This window comes from Dendropsophus ebraccatus, chromosome 14, assembly GCF_027789765.1.
Source record: "Dendropsophus ebraccatus isolate aDenEbr1 chromosome 14, aDenEbr1.pat, whole genome shotgun sequence".
NCBI lineage: Eukaryota > Metazoa > Chordata > Amphibia > Anura > Hylidae > Dendropsophus > Dendropsophus ebraccatus.
Window position 1 is genome coordinate 31,638,136 of NC_091467.1, and position 21,280 is coordinate 31,659,415.

At 41.4% G+C, this 21,280-nt stretch overlaps 1 protein-coding gene and 1 long non-coding RNA gene across 2 annotated transcripts in view; one reads left to right on the plus strand and one right to left on the minus strand.

The window, feature by feature from the left end:
* LOC138772215 (uncharacterized) overlaps window positions 1–21,280 on the plus strand; it is a 116,728-nt gene that overhangs the window by 85,768 nt on the left and 9,680 nt on the right. The window lies entirely within an intron of this gene.
* The window catches only part of ACE (angiotensin I converting enzyme), a 37,042-nt gene continuing 16,927 nt past the window's right edge, over window positions 1,166–21,280 (minus strand). The window contains exons 6-25 of the mRNA XM_069952455.1: window positions 20,865–20,962; window positions 20,600–20,772; window positions 18,990–19,213; window positions 18,076–18,220; window positions 16,434–16,532; window positions 16,011–16,133; window positions 13,994–14,205; window positions 12,250–12,386; window positions 11,308–11,466; window positions 9,311–9,395; window positions 7,859–8,002; window positions 7,135–7,326; window positions 6,043–6,140; window positions 5,744–5,913; window positions 4,920–5,143; window positions 3,458–3,602; window positions 3,272–3,370; window positions 2,324–2,446; window positions 2,001–2,182; window positions 1,166–1,697 (exon numbers count right to left, since the gene is read on the minus strand). Of these exons, the coding sequence (XP_069808556.1) occupies window positions 1,480–1,697; window positions 2,001–2,182; window positions 2,324–2,446; window positions 3,272–3,370; window positions 3,458–3,602; window positions 4,920–5,143; window positions 5,744–5,913; window positions 6,043–6,140; window positions 7,135–7,326; window positions 7,859–8,002; window positions 9,311–9,395; window positions 11,308–11,466; window positions 12,250–12,386; window positions 13,994–14,205; window positions 16,011–16,133; window positions 16,434–16,532; window positions 18,076–18,220; window positions 18,990–19,213; window positions 20,600–20,772; window positions 20,865–20,962 (3,050 nt within the window). The 3' untranslated portion in view covers window positions 1,166–1,479. The remainder of the gene's footprint in view (window positions 1,698–2,000; window positions 2,183–2,323; window positions 2,447–3,271; window positions 3,371–3,457; window positions 3,603–4,919; window positions 5,144–5,743; window positions 5,914–6,042; window positions 6,141–7,134; window positions 7,327–7,858; window positions 8,003–9,310; window positions 9,396–11,307; window positions 11,467–12,249; window positions 12,387–13,993; window positions 14,206–16,010; window positions 16,134–16,433; window positions 16,533–18,075; window positions 18,221–18,989; window positions 19,214–20,599; window positions 20,773–20,864; window positions 20,963–21,280) is intronic.

The window sequence follows — 21,280 nt, forward strand, 5'->3', positions numbered from 1 at the left end:
AAGAGAAGACAAATGTATTTTTGGCAGGTTCTGTGAATAATTGATTTGCTCATTTAGCAGAAGCATGTGTTTTATATGGTAGCCTGGGATTTGGTGGTAAAGCTAGCAGCTGTCTGCTCATCATTACAGATCGCTGGGATTGTTGGCCACTTGCTCCAACTGCGTTCATAATAAGAGTTGGCACTGAACACTACCCCTGACCCAATTAAATGTCAGCGACACATTTCTAGTATTACAATTAGAAAGCTCCCGTGAACCCCCCACGACAGACAGTCCACTTCATCACTTGCAAAGTTCTCTCCATCACAGATGTCAGGACAGATGGGTTCATCTCTCCCTAAGGCTGGGCTCAGACTCAAAAAGTTTATAAAGGATTTAAAATATGGGTATGAAAGTTGAATGCATTGGTATAATGTCACACAAGTTAAAAAAAAATAAAAGGAAAGGAAAAATTATAGCACTACAGAGGTAGCCACCATTTGTACTAATACTTTAGATGTTAAAGGGGAACTATCAGCAGGTTAGAAGAATCTAACCCGCTGATAGCCCCCTATTGCACATGGAGTACTGAGGAAGAAGGAAAGTCTTTTACCTTCATCCTCAGCACCATTTCCACACAGTTTGTACTTTGTAGTGTAATCCTGTGTGTGGTAAGGCCCTTTTGCAGACTGGTGGTGGGGTTACTGCCCCCAGAGCACCAATCCGGCCTGCCCCCAGCTAGCCTGCTTTACTGATAATCATTAGAAGGGGCGGGCCAGCCAGGGGTCATTGCCCCACCCCCAGTGCTCCTAACTGCCTTGCAGGACACAGGATTACACTTCACACTGCACAGAAACAGCACTGAGAATAAAGGCAAGAGGCTTACCCTCTTCCTCAGCGACAGTTCCCCTTTAAGGCCTGAGCTACAAAAATTGACAACATAAGTTTCAGCCCAACTGGTGGGTAACATTATACATATTATCTGTGAATATTCATGATTTTACCATTAGGTTGGATGTTATGCTGTCAGTTTTGTAGCTCAGGCCTTTAAGGGGAACTGTCAGCAGGCAAGACTAATCTAACCTGCTGATAGCCCCCTTTTGTTCATGGGGTGCTGAGGATGAGGGTAAGTAAGACAAATAAGACAACAAATATTATTCTGTAAATAATTCAAACTGGCAAAATATTAAGTTTTCACTTACAATATTTATTGCTCCCATTTATGGAGAAGAGATCCAACATGATCATAATCCCAATAATAGAATTTAATTTTTACCCAGTGACGCTAAACCTCCCTTCCCATCAGCACCTGTGGAAAAGTTCATCCTCTAAATTTTGGTTTTGAAGGCGCTAGTGGATTGATCTTTTACGGATGAAGTATTTTGCATAGTCAAAAGGTTTCCCCTGATGGAATTCACACAGAGTGTCCCCAAGTTCCAGATTGCTGGCAGTGGCCCTTTAACCAAAAGAGGGCACTCTGCTAGTTGTAGGCGCTCCAAGTTATTTTAGCTCCAGTTCAGAAGAGGATTTCTTTGCCCTACGTTTCACTTTTGAGAACTGGAAACCCAACACAATGGTGGTGACAACCAGGACTATACCAATTGCCAAGAGGACCCAGGCCCCTGCTGATGCTTGCCCATTGCTCAACGACATTCCCAAGAAGTCGACATTGTCGGATGTGGGTGGTGCCTGTGTTGCTGCCTCAGCTGCCTCCATAGCTGGAATGAGGAAATCATAATGGTTGATTTGTAATACGTGAACCATCGAAAACGAGTATGGTTCCATGTGGGAATATGGCCTTTACTATGAAAATAATTTTACTATATGGTTGAAAACCATTCAAGCACCAGGGCATACTTTGATAGAAAAGTAAAGCAGATATCAGCACTTATAAGAGCATCTACCAAGCATGTCCTGCTACCTGATTTTTCAGCGTGGATGGATTATGAGTAGGTGGGAAAAAGTATGCAGAATGGTGCCGGTGCATTTTGTAACATTAGCAGCAACATTAGTACACTCACCTGGACTCCAGTTGTACTCTGGCCAGCCAAGAATTTCACCGTTTTTCTGATTTTCTGCATCCAACCAATCAATAAGTGGTTGGAAGTATTCAACAAGAGGCTCAGCAGACATGGTAGTATTTCCAGTGATAGCCATCATAACCTCAGGCCAAGGTTTGCTGTTACCCAGCTTCATGGCATCTCTGCAAATAGGAGATAGTAAATACAAAGTCAAGTATGATCAAGAGATTACCAGTAAAACTAAATAGAATAAAATCCAGCCGAATGTAAGATTTTAGATAATACATCTAAAGTATATGAAGTATGAAGCTTTTCTGGCTCACCCGAGTAATTTTCCGGCCGCCATGGAATTGTAGATGTCACATGTATGAAGGGGACCGGTCTGACCTGCAGCTGCACATAAAGCCTTATGGAACTGGAACTGAATCACAAAGCTGATGAAGTACCTTAAAGCAAGAAATATACTGGAGGTTACATTAGGACAAAGATACAGAAACCAGTTGACAATTCACATGTGCTAGTTTTGTGGCCAATATTGACATGACATTATTCCACTGAGGAAAATATACATGGGGGTATCAAAAAGTGAACAGTAGTGATGAGCAAACATCCCGATGTTCGGTTCGAATCCCATATTTTATATATTATATATATATATATATATTATATATATTATATATAATACTGTTCGATTTGTGTTCACCAAACATTCACGAACAAATAACGAATGTACAGTAGAAACGTACATTTTGGTGCGTACAGATTATGAGGCGCAAAGAACGAAATACGTAATAGCGGAGCAATTAGGAGGCGAATAGCATTAGCGTATCTTTTATTCACCCGTGCGTATATACACAATGATGTGGATACATGTATGACGCAATACACATGAGGAATGCTAGGCCGTAGCGTACAGTCAGCAAGTCAAGGTGTCTCAGCGAGGCCAGCGTAACGTACGTAATGACGTTAATCGTACAGCCAATCACAGTAACGCCAGTAGTGAACATGGCTACTACATTACCTGATGTGCCCTTCCTTCCCCACTCGTTCATTAGCTCCTTCCAATCGGTGGAAACTTACACAGTTGCGCATATCACAAGATAAACGTACGCATGTTAAAAAATGATCGTTATAACCATTCCGACGATCGAACAAATTGTTTGTAATTGGCGAACACAAACAACTAAAGTCATGTTCATACGAACATGTTCGCTCATCACTAGTGAACAGGTGGAAGAAAAAAAATAATATATGGACTTCAGTCTTCTAACCTGATGTATGGAACACTGGCTGGGATGTGGAACTTTGCTCCAGGATCAAAATCCTCTTCAGATCTGAGCACTGGAGGGCACAGCCCCTGATATTTCAGCCTAGAGATAGATTTGTTAGGCATTTATATGAAACTTTGAAGGCTCATGAAAACCTTTATTTATACAAGCCATTTAAATAAAACTGACCTGAGGTTCCACCACTGCTGGTTATACTCAGATTCTGGGATTCTTCCATCAAACACCTTCCACCGCCACTGATCCATCAGGTATCCAAAAGGTAGGAAGGCTATCTTATCTAGGGCAATGCTCATAAGGTAGTTGATGTCACTTTCTATGAGGAAACAAAAAAATCCAATTAGGAACCAAACTCGGAAGTAATGACACTTGCTGACACCAGCTGATTTGAGTAGGTACTTATTTATTTAATTTATCAGACAACCTTCTAACCTTGCATTCAGTGTCACACTTTTCAAAATATTAATATGTTATTAGGGGCCCTTTCAATATTGGGGGGGGGGGGGGGGGGGTTGGGTGATTAACAGCCACATTTTTATTTTTTTAAGGTGAGGACAAAAGTTAAAACTTCCAACTTTATAATACTTTCTCTAAGCTATAAACCCTTTTTAAAATCATTCTAATACTGTATATAGTACACCATAGGAGAATTCTAAATAAATGTAGGTCTACTGTTTAGGATCAGTGGCTGTCGAAGATCTATCCCGCACTTTATTAGGCATCCTCCACACATACTTTTATTTTATTTTTTACTGAATAATAAAAATTAAAAATAGATTATATATTAAATATATATATATATATATATATATATATATATATATATATATATATATATATATATATATATATATATATATATATATATACACACACACACACAAAAACCGTGTACTAGAGTGGAGCGCAACTCAAGCATGCTCGAGTCAGTCTTTGATTTAATTACTGGTGGCTGAAGTTGTTGGATGCAGTCCTAGAAAAGATGGATACAGCCTATGGCTAATGGAAGTTTGTGGGAATAAAAATTCCATAAACTTAGTGGAAACAACTTGATAGCTAGAATGTGCCACTGATGTGAGAAAAAAAAACAAAAAACCACACACTAAAAAGTTATATGCGCATGGAGTAATTCTCACAGAAAACTCAGTACAGAGTCTGCCGCTCGTCCCTGCAGTCTCCCGAATTCCTCTCCTCCGGCTCCATAGACTCCACTCTATGATCGGGCGGATTTCACCGTCCCCTCAAAGAATTGACATGTCATTTTTTGGGGGCGGACGATGGAATCCCCCCAAACATATAATGGAGTCCATGTGACGGGCGGAACTTCAAGTGGGAGTGAGTGGCGGATTCTGCACAGAGATTTTAATGAGAATTACTCCCATGTGCATATACCCTTAAAGGGAGAAGATGCCAGTTTTGGTTCCTTGAAGGCAGGTGTAGGAAACAGATAAAGCACGAACAGATCTGATAGCTTCCCCATCCAGCAAAATGAAAGAGGCTCTTTAGAATCATTAGGCCAGACATAACACAGAGCCAGGCTCCACTGTACATTTTACTATAATGTCCACTTCTTGAAGCATAGCAGACTACATAAAGTCATCACCATGCAGACACCCCTGTGGTTTTTTCATACCTCTATTTTCCTCCAGTTTATCTAAAAGTTTAATAGAATAAAGATGTTTTGGTGTGGAAACGGATAAGGCCAGCACGTCTCCAATAGCCTCATGGAACCCGGGATTAGCTCCCTCCCTAAACGTCACTGGTTGATCCTTGTATTGTAGGAAATACTGGACATGTCCCATCTCATGATGCACAGTGATGAGGTCATCCATGTTAACTACTGTGCACTGTTTAATCCTAAAAGAAAAGAAAGGCAAAAAAGTTACCAGGTTGGCTGGCCTGTGACCAGTGCACAACTATATTTCACTTTGCTGAAAATACTTTTTGCATAAAGATTCTCTGTATGCGACTCTTGAATATACACTACTTGTTATATCTCTTCTTCCTTTTATTACTTTTCATTGATACTGAAGAACAGAGACATCTAGGACCTCTATTGTATTACTTCTCCACCTAATTATCTCTACCTAATTATCTCTATCTGGCTAGGTCATTCAAGGTACCCCTCCATTCACAGCAACATACAGTCCAAAGAAAAAAAAAATATCTTCTCTAATTCACAATATCTTATTTTGTCCAATTACCCCCAAACCCATCCATCCAAATACTCTTTCAACCTTTCGCTCCCTTTCCTATCTTTACAACAAAGTGCGAATCTTAATATATTATCCCCCACCCTTCTCTACCCCAGAAGCTGTGGAGGATTTGCTGATGTCCAGATGCCAATATTGCTGCTATCCCTCTGTAACCATGTTGCATAGTTTTTTTTACTGAACCAATGCACCTAGATACAAAACAACAATAGATCCACTGTATTATTTAATATCAGGCCAGTACCTAAAGTCTTTCCTGTTATAGAAATCCCAGGCAGATGCATGACAGACCACATCTCTATCAGAAGGCTTTTCAATCATGGATTTTTCCCAGAATTCATCTGGCATGGGGATAAGACCTAGAGACTGAAAGAAATGGTCCGATTCTTCAAACATCCTCTTAGGGGTCCATTTCTGGAAAAAGAGGGAAGGACAAGCTCATTCATTGTAAAGTGATATGCAAGAAAACTGCAGTACATACTTTATACAGTATCTCCGCACTGTTCTCAAATCTCTATTAGCTGTAAACTATTTGCCACCTACCTGGGCAATCATTGCAGGGGTAGCGTCAACCTGTGCTGCATTAGGATATGGGACAAGAAGCTCATATATGTTGGACCAGGACTGTGCCCACATGTTCCCTGTAAAATAACATTCATAGATAAATTCAGAAAATAATGAACATTTCACATTCACCCGTATTGTACACATGTATTTGAGAAATTATCTTTAATTGTACGACACAGGCCAGATCCAAAGTGGATCCCTTGCCTGTAGTTTCTATGAAAAGACATACTCGCACATACTCGATTGACATCCCACTGCGAGTATGTAAGGTGACCGCCCCATTAACCCACCGCCGGCCGGAGCATACTGTACCTGCTCCACGCTCCATCTTGCTTCAGAAGTCTCCAGCTGGACGTCCCGATCAGCCAATCCGTGCGCTGCCCCGCCGCAGCCACTGGTTGGCCAAGCAGGTTGTCCAGACGCCGGGAGCCCCTGAACCGAGCTGGATCATGGAGCAGGTACAGTATGCTCTGGCCGGCGGGGGATTAATGGGGTGGTCTCCTTACATACTCGTAGTGGGATGAGTATGTCTTCTCGTAGAAACTACAGGCAAGGGATCCACAGAGGAATTAGCAGGCACCAATTAAAGTTGTAGAGTTGTCCAGGCAGGGCTTTTTTTTTCTTTCTATTTTTTAATATATGTGGCCCAGGCTGTATTGAACATAAAGCAGTATACATAACTAGATCACTCCCTTTTACTAGTTTTAGTGATGTTCTGTGTGGATGGGAAAAGCCCAGTCTATGGCTGATGGGAGTTACGATAGTCCGTTCCATAGCATACAGTCCACGGACCAATTATGCTGAACGTGTGAATGTAGCCTTAAGCTACCCAAACATATAAGGTAAACGTCGACCAGACTGGTTGATTTTGACTAATTTTAGGTAAGGGTCACTTATGGGTAAAAATCTGTCAGCTTGTATTTTGTGACCAATATTAGCTGAAAAAGTATGTATGACATAAGTCCAGATGATTATTTTCTCAACCCTACTCTATTAGACACTACACTCCGGTCCACTTCCATACGATAGGCAAGTGAATTGGCCCAATGCTAATAGTTGCCATCTCACCAAGCAGGTGGGCAGGAATGGGCCCCCTCAGGTTAATTTTCTTGTCTCCATATTTCTTGTAGAGGGCCCGACGCACGTAGGCATGGAGTTTGAGGTAGAGAGGCTGTAATTCATTGTAAAGCCTTTCAACGTCACTTTCCAAAGTTGGGGTCTCATACCAGGATCTCCAGTACGCTCCATTGTCTGCATGACCTAGAAGAGAACATCATTCAGAAGTTAAATCAGACACTTCTAAAGTCAGCTGGTGGCGCAAAAAACAATGAACTTCGGTTCCTTTAATTGATCTGGGGAAAAAAACTAAAATGACTGCCTGGTTGCAACCCCTGCATTACCTGGCGATCATGTGATCGGTGGGACAGGAGCAGGAAAAGGGCTGCTGCCTGAACAGTATACGCAGCTCTCATATAGACAGCAATGGTAATAAATCTAACATCTGCCTTCTCTCCCGAGACTCTGTTAGGTCGTACAACAACAACAACCCTGCAGAATTATGTGAACCAGCCAGATGTTTTTAGTCGTTCCGCAGTCCAGAAACAATTAAAGACAGGTTTATATAAGTCCTACTGAACGCCTATTGGTGCCAAGAGGCAGCTAGACTTTTAGCTTTAGCTATGTGAGGGGATTTGGAGCTCTCCATCAGAAAAAATTGCTACAGTAAAGATATAATCTTAAAATAAAACAAAACTAATAAAAAGGTTTACCTTCACTATAATCCGTCTCTTACCATTCAGTTGTGCCGCCTTGTTCCCAAGCTTCACATATTCTGTGTAATGGTTGCGCATTTGTTTGCCAGAAACATCTCTCCAGCCTTTCCAAGCAAACAGCAGTTCATCATAGTCTCTGGATTTGGCCATAAGTTCCGTCAGATCTTAAAAACGTACAATAGGATGTTAGGGAGCAATTTTTATTACACTATGTATATATGATACATGGCCACTGGATCTATTACAATTAGAGAATACCAGGTTAAGGTCTCTTATAGATTACTGGAGACGGGAGTCGGGTACAATACAGGAGGTGGTGTTTTCTTTCCAGTCTAAGACTGTACTCCCTGCTGTCACCTCTGTCCGAGACAAGAACTGTCCCAAGCAGGAGAGGTTTTCTATGGGGATTTGCTGCTGCTCTGGACAGTTCCAGTCATGGACAAATTCGGCAGCAGAGAGCACTGTCAAACAGGAAAGAATACAACACTTCCTGTAGGACATACAGCAGCTGATAAGTACTGGAAGACTTGATATTTTTAAATAGAAGTAACTTACAAATATATATAAGTTTCTGAAACTAGTTGATTTGAACAAAGATTTTCGCTCCATAACCCCTTTACGACCCATGACTTATCTCATACATCATGGCACCGTTAGGGGGGGTTCAGAGAGGGGCCGCGGCTATTGGTGAACGCGGCCGATCACGGCACCCGCTAATTAGTACATTTAAATGCAGCTGTCAGACACGACAGCTGCATTTAAATGCCCTGCAGAGCGCCATCCCTGGTGTCTAGTGTGAGGATCTCACCTCCGTGATGTGATCATGAAGGGGAGGTCCCTTCTCAGCCGGCAGGGGCTCAGTTTCAGAATGACGCTAATCCTGGCTTGTCAATCCATGCATCTGGTCTGCTGCAGACCAGAGCAATACAGCACAGATCTGATGGATCGGTGCGGTATTAAGTTTATTACACTGATCTCTATGGGAGATCAGTGTAGTTGTATTAGAAGTTCCCCAGGGTGACTTCTAATTAATGTGTATGTTAATATACAGTGAGCAGGACACCACTGCAGTCACTGATTGGCCGGTCCCTCAGACTGTACAGGCCGCTCAACCAGTCAGTTACTGTACTTGACCGAACTTCTCCTTTAAAAGCCATGATTAGTGATGAGCGAATAGTGAAATATTCAAATATACGATATTCGTACGAATATCTCCTGAATATTCGAATATTTGATCCCATTACAGTCAATGGGAACAAGTATTCGATTATTGAAAAACATCTATTCGACCACTTGGAGGTAAAAACCGGAAGCTGGGGGATTTGAACGCTTATTGAATATTTATCGAACTATTCGATAGATCGAATACCTTACTATTCGATCGAATATCTATTCGATCGAACAGTATTCGCTCATCACTAGCCATGATCCCTATAGTGTATATAGTAAGTGACTGCATCACAAAATCTCACCTGGGTCAAGGGGCATACACTTGTCTCCTCTGCATACAGTGGCCTTGCTATAGATGGTTTCCATGTTAGAGACTATTTCATTATACTGAAATGAAAGAAGACCGAGATGGACTATAAATCCTATGTAACCTGCCACCAAGAATAAGGAAGAGTCCTAATAGGGAACGCTGCTACATTAGAAAACATCATTCAGATTTTAAAAAAGGAAATAAAATCCACCATCTAAAAAAGGTACAGAAAATATTACAGCTTCGTGACCAAATCCCATGTCTTTTTTTATGGTAAATTTTAATTTTCATCTAGTGTGAACGGTGCTTTTTAATGCTGGATTACAGTCTTATTTCTTATAAGTGGAGCCCATGCATATGAATCCTACTGTACTATCCACATTCCTGCTGTATTCTATAACCCACTGAAATCCCCATAGATGGAATGTAGTATTACACAGCGGCCCTTAAAATAAAAGGCTAACTATGTAATTCATAGATGGAACCTTCCTTCAAGAGTATTGGAGCTACTCTTAAATGTTTCATAGCACCAATTGTCTAAATATAGTAATAACATTAGCTACTAGTAACTGTATTGTTCTCCAGGTCCTAATAATAGGACAACAAATTCTGAACCCAGTTTATGAAATAAGAGTTACTGCTGAAGGGGAAGGGGCAGGAAGCCATTATGCTTTGGCTATCTATTTAAATGCAGTGTAAGGCTATGTTTACACTACGTATGAGTCCGGCCGTAATTCGTACGCAGCCGTACATATGCGGCTGAAAGTACGGCCATTGGAAAAATAGACATGTGGCCGGATTGCGAATATGCGGCGAACCGCGAACATACGCCCGTAGTACAGTTATGCTTCCCTAGCTTGTTTCGAAGCGATCTGAAACAGGTCATTTACTTGGAAATCTTTACCCAGCCCAATAAAACTCACAGAACCTTTTGGATCTAAAAATCAAGTTCAATTTGGCTGAAATAAGTACTCCGTATGGGACCGCATGGAAATCCACGGCAGTGAGTTGGAACATTTCCGTCCTCAAACAATGGTCTTGTTCATTTTTCACGGCGCCGTATACGATCTGGCCGTAAGCTCATACGTAGTGTGCACTGTGCGGGCGTATATCGTATACTTTCAAGCGAACGCATCAACCTCAAAAACTACGTGCGTATATTCGCGGTTCGCACTACGGCCGGAAAGATACGTAGTGTGAACATAGCCTAATGGTGTGTTTACACAGGCAGATTTATCTGACAGATTTTTGAAGCCAAAGCCAGGAACAGACTATAAACAGGGAACAGGTCATAAAGAAAAGACTGAGATTTCTCCTCTTTTCAAATCCATTGCTGTCTTTGGCTTCCAAAATCTGTCAGATAAATTTGCCTGTGTAAACGCACCATTAGGGTCCTATTACACAACTAACGATAAACGATCGCAAACGAGATTGTTTATTGTTAACTAAAATAGTTCACCATACTACACGAAACAATGGTCGTTAGTTACGATTGGTACTACGATCTTTACTATAATACTTTATTCCTTCTGATCCCAGCAAAACAATGAACAATGTGCTATTACACTAAACGATTAGTGAACAAATGCGGTACTTGAGCGAATGAATGTGGAATTACAGCGAACGATTAGCGATAATTTTAAGTTCAGATCAAAATCAAGGACACATGAATGATTTTCTGATCGTTGCCTGCAATTACACAGATTATCGTTTACATTCGAACTATATAACCATTTTTGCACGATAATCGTCCCGTGTAATAGGGTCCTTAGAGCAGCAAAATGTCTCTATAATCTATCACCATTCTACAACCTAACCTTGTATTGTCTGTGTATGGGTGCGTTCACACCTACAGGATCTGCAGCAGATCTGCAGCAGATTTGATGCTGTGTTCAGTTATTTAAATGAAATCAGCTGCAGATCCTATAGGTGTGAACGCACCATAAAAATACAAAAGAGCAAATCATCAACATACACATCGATGCTCACCTGTTTCTGTTCCTCCTCTGGCAGAGCAGCCTTATCAATATCACTGAGCTTTTTTAATAGCCGCTGGACCTCTACGTTCTGGAAATCACTGTAATCAAAGTTCCTTGCAAGCTTTCCGTACTGTAGAGTGTGGTTAGACATCGCTAGGTTCTTCTCCAGCTGAAAAGGAGCAAGAATGACCATTTTTAAATAATATGTATAGCGTGTATAGTATTTTTCCAACCCAAACACTGCAAACTGGTGCATTTCAAGTAATATTAATACATCACTTCAACCCATTTTAGACATTTCTATACATAAATATCAGGTACAGCTTGACTGTTCCATTACTTGTCATCCCTGTGTTTTTGTTGAATTTGGAAGAGGTGAGATTTTTAAATAGAATTTACAAATCTATATAACTTTCTGGCACCAGTTGATTTGAAAGAAAAAAGTTTTTATTGCCGGAGTACCCCTTTTAACGTGTGTACTGGAACAGGTCCTATTAAATAGACTCCTATGTACTTCATGGAGGCCAGAATTGTGCCCATCATCAGTCATGGGTTATTATATGGACTTCTGCATCTGCATCATCCCATTCAGCTGGATCCCAAAAACAAAAAACACGTGCCTCTGGTACTTCCCCCTTGACACATGTATGATGCGGTGTGAACACTGCCGAAAAGGTTTGCAGTAGGACCCAGCTGAGAGGAAGAGGAAAGTTTCTGCCTTTTCAGAGTTACGTTATTTATTGTATGGAGTCTAAGAAGAATACTGCATCTATATTATACATGACTTTACGCTGTTGCAGTAAGTTTGGTTATGTTATATGCCTACAGTGTGATATTGGGGACGGGATTTGAAGGCAATGGTTAAAGCTGTTAAAGGGATGCATCATCAGTATACACATTTTGATCCATATAAATGCAGAATTTTTCCTGACAGTAAACTTTAGCCCCTCACCATGATTTTGTTGTTGTAATCGGTGATGTTGGTGTTATAGGTCCATGAAGCTTCGGTGTATGCGTTCCACACCTCCTCCGCCGTATTGTTGTAGGTGCTTAAGAAATCCTCTGCTTGCCTCTCATTGGCATTTTTCTCTGAAAGGAGAATACAGAATTCAGTGGATATTTATAAAACCTCTGCGATCAGGTGTCAAAGTGGGCACATTGCCAGAAAATTATTTAGTGACAAGACTGTAGGACACGTCCTAGTGACTAGTTTAATTTTAAGAATAAATAGACAATAATTTCTTGTAAATGGGCACAGAGTTGTAAGAATATAGTGCAAAATAGTGTCTACAGTATGCTACAGACCGGACCTCAGAGTGCACGACATCATAATGAACCCAAACTGTTTATATCTTGGCGCTACTGTACTGACAGAGCCAGATCAGGATGTGCAGAGGTCCGGTTCACAGAATACTGTACAAGCACATGTGAATGCCTCCTAACTCAACAACTGAGTGTTACCAGTCTGGTTCTCAGGTGGAGTGCTTCTTCCACACAAGGATACTGTTACGATCGGTAACGTTTCAGCCAGGCATGGTCTTATCAGTTTAGGTATCGTACCAAAGCCGATGAAGGCCACGCCTGGCCGAAACGCATACTGATAGTAACTATTGGTGCATCTGCACTAAATAAAAAAGAAACTTATTGGTGAGTGCTGAAATTTTCTCTACACATTACTGGTTTCCCCACCACAAGCAACACCGACCCACCAAGTGCCAGCCTTCTCCTTCTTCATTGCAAAAACAGACATTTTTAAAGCAAGTTTAGTATCAAATACATGGAATTGGCCACTGATAACTTCCAGCTTCATGTATTAAAGTAGAAGCAGTTGGGGACCATTCCTGCTAGCCAAAAATGTACATGTAGAAATAAAAAGCACACATCTGCTCTAACAGCTGAGTGTGCCCCTCCTGCAACAGTCTTTTCAGTGGCTGCTGGAGAAGTCATGGAGGCATAGTAGCGCTTATGTTTTCTCTAGTGAAAGGACATCATGGACAATGGACAGGCAGAATACACAGTCAAGCCCTCCATACTAGTGATGAGCGAATACTGTTCGATCGAATAGATATTCGATCGAATAGTGAGATATTCGAATATTCGATAGTCATCGAATATTTATAGAATATTCGCGGGATATTCGTACAAGCGTTCATATCCCCCAGCTTCCGGTTTCACCCTCCAAATGGTCAAATAGATGTTTTTCACTAATCGAATACTTGTTACCATAGACTTTAATGGGATCGAATATTAGATCGAATATTCGAATATTTGCGTGATATTCGTACGAATATCGAATATTCGAATATCTCACTATTCGCTCATCACTACTCCATACCCGACAGGTGACATCCATCATGAATGATGAGACCAATCTGATGGTGGCCTTAGAAGGGGAATTCCGACCTTGTTATGATCCTGTTACCCTTCAGCCCATTTACAGCCACCGGAGGTGGACAGGACGCAGTAAACAGCCAAAGCAGGTGTTACGCCTCCAATGGCTATAAAAGTATACCAACCCAACAGAGGCTCAAAAAAAAAAAAAAAAAAAAATATGTTACATTGGGTAAATGTAAGCCTATAGACACATTTTAGCACATACAGCAGTAGCAGTTTGGATCTCCCACCATCCGTAAAGTGGCCAAGCTGGCTTTCCCTGTGGATGGATTTCTCCATGACCATTTCATGTCTGGTCTTACCAATATCACCAGGATAGCCATCGGGAACAGGTGGTGTCCATGCAAAATCTGGCCAGCCAAGTGTTTCTCCATTTTTTTGGTTTTGTTCTTCCAACCACTTAGTGACTGGTGCAAAGTATTCCAAGAGGGGCCCAACATCCATTTTGTCTGTTCCAGTCATTTCCTTAAGAACCTCCTGCCAAGTCCGTGAAGAACCAGCTCTCAGAGCATTCCTAGGAACACAAAGTATTAGCCAAGATTTAAAAAAAAAAAAAAAAAAAAAGTATGCTTTCTTCCAAAATCAGCATCATTCCTGTCCTACCTACTATGGTGTGCAGTATTACAACTCTGATCCATTCAGGTGTGTGGTATTACAACTCTGACCCGTTTAGGTACACGGATACATGAAACCACCCCTATTCTGATCCAATAGCGCTTGTGCACAGTACTGACCCAGCGTGGTTTTAATACCACACACACACCATTTGATGATAAAAGTGGTGTTTTTTTTTTTAAAGCAAGCAGCTATGTTACCTTCATTTTACCATCCTTTTTTATGCATGTTTTCTGTTAATCTCACATCATCCCAATGGATAGAATTCTAATAGTTCAGCAATGTAATGTGTAATATATCAAAGAGACGCATGTTTTACAATGTCTGGGTGAGGAGCATGCATTACATTTACAACTAAGTTATATGAGTGACTGTGTAATATTTTTAACTTTCCCTTAAAGGGGTATTCCACTCAAACATAACTGTTCATATGTTGCTGCCCACGGTGAGACTAATAATTAATTCCATACTTGTTATCTATTCAGTTTTCTTCCCCAGTTCTGATCCTGCTGCTTTCTGCTGAAGACAAAGTACTCTGTGCCAGAGCTGTTTTCTCTGTATCTGCTATGAACCCCCTACTTTCAGAGATAGCTCATGTAAACAAGTCCCTCTCAGGCTGTATCTGCAACTTTATAACAACTCTGTAATGCTGGGAGGGTTAATCTGAGGTGAAGTTGCTGATGAATTCAATAAAAAGTTGCACATACAGCCTGCCTTGTACTTTTTGTCTCGAAAAGGAGGGGTAGGAGACAGAAAAAAGCTCATACACAGATTTCTTTTTCTTCAGCACAAAGCAGCAGGATCAGAACTGGGAGCAGGTGACTGAATAGACAACAAGTATGGAATTAATTGTTAGTCTCATAATGGGCAGCAACATATAAAGAGTTATGATGAGCGGAATACCCCTTTAAAAAGGTTGTCGCATTTGCCAATATTTCAGATTGGCACTGCTGCTTAGGACACAGCAGTGCCAGGGGCATAAGTACCACTGTAGGGGCCCTGTGGCCTGCTCCTCCAATACACTGGGCCTCTGAGCTTTCATTATTTACAGCACCAGGTGGCCAAGCAGGCCACCCGGGATCAGCAAATGTCCCTTTAACTGAAAGCACTCCTGATGAACGCTTGCAGTTATGACTACACTTGATGGCTTAGTGGTCAGTCGGGAAGGGGGGACCCAATCAAATATTTGCTATGGGTCCCAGCCATTTCTATGTAGTTATGCCCCTGAGCAGTGCTAAGCTGAATCAGCCCACCTATGCTTTGTCTCCCAGTACACATCTCCAGGGACAATTCAACTCCTGGAGATCTGTGTGACCTCACTGGGAGGAAGCGAGAGGAAGTATACGTCCCTCACCGTGAGGTCCCAACAACCCAACTGGGAGCTCAGCCCAGCCACCGCTCTCATAGCTGATAGTGGTGGTGAGGATCCTAGGCAACAAGCTGACAACAGGGACACCAAGGGACTGAACTTAAAAAGAAAGCATTTTTGCTAATACAATGCATTAGCAAAACTACCTTCTTTTGCATTTCCCATCACCTAACAAAAGTTTATGTAATCGGAATACACCTTTAAGTTGCACTGTAGGGGCAATTGCTTTAATGGCTGTAAAGGCCCCCATAGATAAACTTTAATTGAACTAGTTAGTAAGTCGCCCTGTGACAGTAAATCAGTAAGGCAGTGACTATGGACTGATTCATACTCACCCAAGTAAAGTGCCTGCTTCAAGGGACTGATAAATATCACACTTATGGAGGGGGCCAGTTTGTTTGGCCGCTGCACAAAGCGCCTTATGGAACTGGAATTGCAGCACAAAACTTACAAAGTATCTGAAACACAGAAGAATTGGTAGATGAGTGTATTAGACTGCGTGCAGGAAACATTGAGGTAAACCCAACCAGAAAATAGTGTTACTTGAAGGGGGTTGTAAAGGATCAGATCATGATACTCCCATCCCCCCTCAAAATTGCACATGTAGGGTACTGCAGCTCAGCCTTATCCAGCGGAGCAGTAAAAGGCCCTTGGATAGGTGCGGTGTAGTTTCTGGAAAGAATGTTTTTCTAAACTTTTAAAACCCTTTAACAAATCTCCTATACAACACTTAATACATCAAAATGAAAATAAATCACCTGATATAGGGGGTGTTGCCTGGGATGTGATATTTTGCTCCAGGGTCAAATTGGGTTTCATCGCGGGATATTGGTGGACAGATCCCTTGATACTTTGTTCTGAAATAGAAAACATAGCCTTAACGTTACATAATGGCCTCCCCCCCCAATTGCTTGTCTTATTACTACATAACACTTTGGGGGCCATGTATTAGAAGGCGAAAATGCTCTGAGCTGGCGTAGGTTTCAAAATTTTATGCATGGAGAGGCTCCGTGTGATGGGGATTTATGTAGAGGCAATGCACCTCTACATAAATCCCCTGAGCTCCGGAGCTGCGGGGACATTTGTAAGCCCAGCGTAAAAAACGCCAGACTTCATAAATGTCCCCCTTTATGTTCTTCACTGGGTCTGCAGTGATGGCAAGTTCAGGTGGCACTGCAACCAATGTCCTCTGCAGTCTCTGCCTGCACATCCGGCACACAGCTGCTAAGGTCAGTCACCGGCTGCAGCACATCATCACTGCAGACCTCGCAGCAGCACTGGAGGCTTCTGGGTTTTTTTGGTATATTTTCTATGTTGTTTCAGTTCCAGCTCTTCGGCAATTTTCTAAATATCTTGGTAATTCTCGTATTGGCCAGCAGATGGCTCTACACTAACATTATGGAAACACAAGCAGCTGGAAAGCAGGAGTCTGCATTCTACCTGCACCACTAGGATTGTTAAAGCATTTTGTTTCCACGTTTTGTATATTTACCTTTGTAGAGCAATTGGCTTAAAAAAATGGTATTTTATATTAAAAAATGGTAATTTATATCAAGTAAAGCTGGGTTCACACTACGTCTATGTTATCTGTTTTTGCAAAATACGGATGAAAAAATGGATGCACCTGAGAGCACAAGTTTTGATCCGTTTTTCCATTGACTTCAATAAAAAAAAAAAAAAAAAAATCTAAATGCAATGTGATTGACATTTTTGTGTATGTTAAAAAAACAAAACAGAAAACAAAGATGCATTTTGATTGGAAGTCAATGGAAAAATGGATGCACCCAAATGCATGTTTTTTTTTTGCAAAAACTGATGGGGGGGAGGGCACATAGTCCTACAAGTTAAACTTGTAGGGCCCCATTTATATTAAAAGTTAATGCACACTGCAGAGCAGTCGACACAAACCTTGTGCAGCAATGCATGGAGCTCTATATTTTATCATACCGCCATACATACAGCACTGAAGGCAGCACACCCCTGTATTACCTTCATTGTAAGGGTACGTTCACACTGCGGAAAAGATTCCAAGTGGAATTTCCACTGCAGACTACATTTAGAATTTTGCCTGCCTCACTGTTTCAATTTTAAGTATAGGGGGCCTCCGCTCAAAGAATTGACATGTCAATTCTTTTAGCAGTGAGCCGCGGCAGGAGAAGACACCCTATCCTTAACATTGAGACAGTGAGGCAGGTGGAATTTTGGATTCCGCTTGGAATTTCCTCCTCTTTTCCAAAGTGTAAAATGTACCCAAATAGAGTAAGAGTTACCATAGTAAAGCCCATTCTAAAATGTACCCTATTAGAGTAAGAGTTACCATAGTAAAGCCCATTCTTAATTATAACAAATCCTCTCTCTTATGTATTGTATTAATCTTGACTATCATCTCCCAAAGTTTACCTGAGATTCCACCAATCATAGTTGTATCGATTTGGAGGCGTGCGACCGCTGAATACATTCCATCTCCATTGGTCAATCAGGTAGCCAAATGGCAGGAAAGCAATCTTCTCTAGGGCCATCTTAAGGAGGTAATTAATATCACTCTCTGCAATAGAAGGAAGGAGATTGTTAACAATGGTTACTTTGACTAGTCACCTCTGCCCTCCCCTTTTCTTCACATTTGCAGAATATTGTAAGGGTGGCATCATACCAGGGTTTTTTGCAAAAAATAAAAATACCAACAAACACCAAAGTTGGCATATGGCTTTTTGGGCTCAAAAATGCTTCAACCACATGTTAGCAGGGGAATGCCAGGAAAAAAAAGTGTCACGTCTATATGCATATTGGTGTATTTTCTGTTTTTTTTCCTGCAATTCTTCTAAAGAAATTCTGTATCACATGATGAAACAACAGGGAATAACACCTGAAAAGGCAAAAATCAGGAACAACTGCTGGCAGTTCTAGACTCAAAAAAAAAAAAAAAAAAAACACCATGCACATAGTTTGTGTCTGAGGAAAGCCTTAAAGGGCTTTGAAATGTAAAGTTTCTCCTAGATATCAGCTGGACAATCTCATATGGGGGCGATCGCACTGCTCATATGGTGGGCGATCGCACTGCTCATATGGTGGGCGATCGCACTGCTCATATGGTGGGCGATCGCACTGCTCATATGGTGGGCGATCGCACTGCTCATATGGTGGGCGATCGCACTGCTCATATGGTGGGCGATCGCACTGCTCATATGGTGGGCGATCGCACTGCTCATATGGTGGGCGATCTAATGGATCTGCTATGAGTAGATTTAGTTTAGGTTCCTGCATGACATTAGCAAAGTCATTACCTAGCTCTACTTTGTAAGTAGTAAGTAACCTACCATCATCATTGTCGACATTCGCTAACAGTCCAATCTTCTGCAAGTGGCCGGGGGTGGACACAGAGAGGGAAAGCACATCTCCTATGGCTTCATGGAATCCTGGATTTGCTCCTCGGCGCAAAGAGACTGGAAGATCTTTATATTGCAAGTAATACTCCACATGGCCCATTTCATGGTGGACAGTGAACAACTGCTCCATGGTAACGGTGGTACACTGTTTTATCCTATGAAGCATAGAAGTGTAAGGCTGGGTTCACACTGCGTTTTTGCAATACGTTTTTTTGCAAAAAAAACAGACGAAAAAAAACTGATGCATTTGTGTGCATCCGTTTTGATCAGTTTTTCCATTGACTTCCATTGTAAAAAAAAAAACGGATCCTTTTTTTTTTCAAACGGACACAAAAGTAGGGTCAGCTATGTTTTTGTGTCCATAAAAAAAAAAAAAAAAAAAACGGATCCGTTTTGATCCGTTTTTTTTACAATAGAAGTCAAAACGGATCAAAACGGATGCACACAAATGCATCCGTTTTTTTCATCCGTTTTTTTTGCAAAAAACGGATGAAAAAAAACTTATTGCAATAACGCAGTGTGAACCTAGCCTAAGAAACATTAAAGACTGTGGACACTGCTTTTTATTTGCTGACATAAGACTGCAAGAAATAGCAATTTGCTATTGCTGTCAGTCCCAAAAAAGCACTGGTGAATTGCTGTCGGTAATCTTGGTCGGCAGTGGTGGCAGTGTATAGCTGGCATTTCCAGACATCATTTTCATAAACCAATTATTACCAATGCTATAGAGCAGCTTAGTTTTTATGGTTTACCTGCAGTATCTCTAATCTATTCTTCATCTCTTTATCGGTTAGATGACTTTTTATGGTGGTGATTAGGTAGTTTTATACTACAGCACAGTGTTTTTATGGCGCTATATAATAGCAGTCGTATGGGAAGCCGCACAGCTGTAGGTTTGGTGCCAGGCACCCATCAGATAAAGCAGATTGTGGATTTTACCAGTTTCTGCCTTCTGAATAGCTATATACAGTATATACGCAGGGCTCACATGATCATGAAATATGCAGGTGACTGTCAGGGCTGTGCAGGGTCTAGTTGTGACCAGTCATAGCTGTCATTTTAGGGGAGGGGGGGAAAAAAAAGTTGTTTTTTTTTAAATGTTAAAATTCCAATACTACTGAAAACCCATTTGCTATCAGGGGAGGAAATTGAAAAAGAATATAACATTGAACTGGTCATTGAGGCCTAAAATGCACTTGGGGAGTGTCTGTAAGATGGCAGACAGAGGAACATGTGACCATGCACCGCCCCCAGTGTCCTCCATAGACATATACAGGCTCAGTGGTGGTCACTGGAGGGGGGGGGCAGAGCATGATCACATGATCCTCCATGTCGGCCATTTTATGGACAGACTCACCACAAAGCAGGACAGCACAGCCTAGAGAAGGGAAGTCTAATTTTAGCTCTATGAGGTACACAGGGAGCTGCTGTCACTATATACATTGATTACACTTACTAATACTGTACACTGAACTATTTTACTATAAATTGGCCAACCCCTTTAACATAGCAAATGCAACGCTCTTTACACAACAACCCACCTGAAATCTTTCCTGTTGTAAAAGTCCCATGCAGATGCATGACATACTACTTCTCGCCCATCAGTTGGCTTCTCTAACATGGACTTGTCCCAGAACTCTTGGGGCATCTCAAGGAGACCCAGTGAGGTGAAAAATTCCTCGGAAACACGAAACATATGAGTTGCGTTCCAGCCCTAAAAGGTAGACCGAACAGTGCAATAAGCATGCTGGTGGCCCCTGTATAAAGCCAAACAATTATCAAGGATCCTTGCATAGGGCCACTTACCAATGCAACCATGGTATTCGTGACATCCACGTTAGTCTTGTTCGGGAAAGGGATCATCAGATCATAGATATTATTCCACTGTTGTGACCACATATTACCTGCAGAATACAAAGAAAAAAAAATGTAATTAATTATAAACAGTACTTATGAGCTGCCGTATGTCCCGTATGTCCATGTCATGAATTGCTCAAAGCAGATGTTTACTATGGGGATTTGCTACTGCTCTGTCCATGTCAGGAACTGTCCAGAGGTGGCAGCAGAGTGCACTGTCAGACTGGAAAGAATAAACCATTCCTGCAGAGCTGTTTTCTCTGTATTCGATATATAGTGCTTTTCTCTCTATATAGTGCTTTTCTCTATAACAATATCTTATAAAATGAATCTGTACAGAACATTGGGCCTTGAGGGACATGATA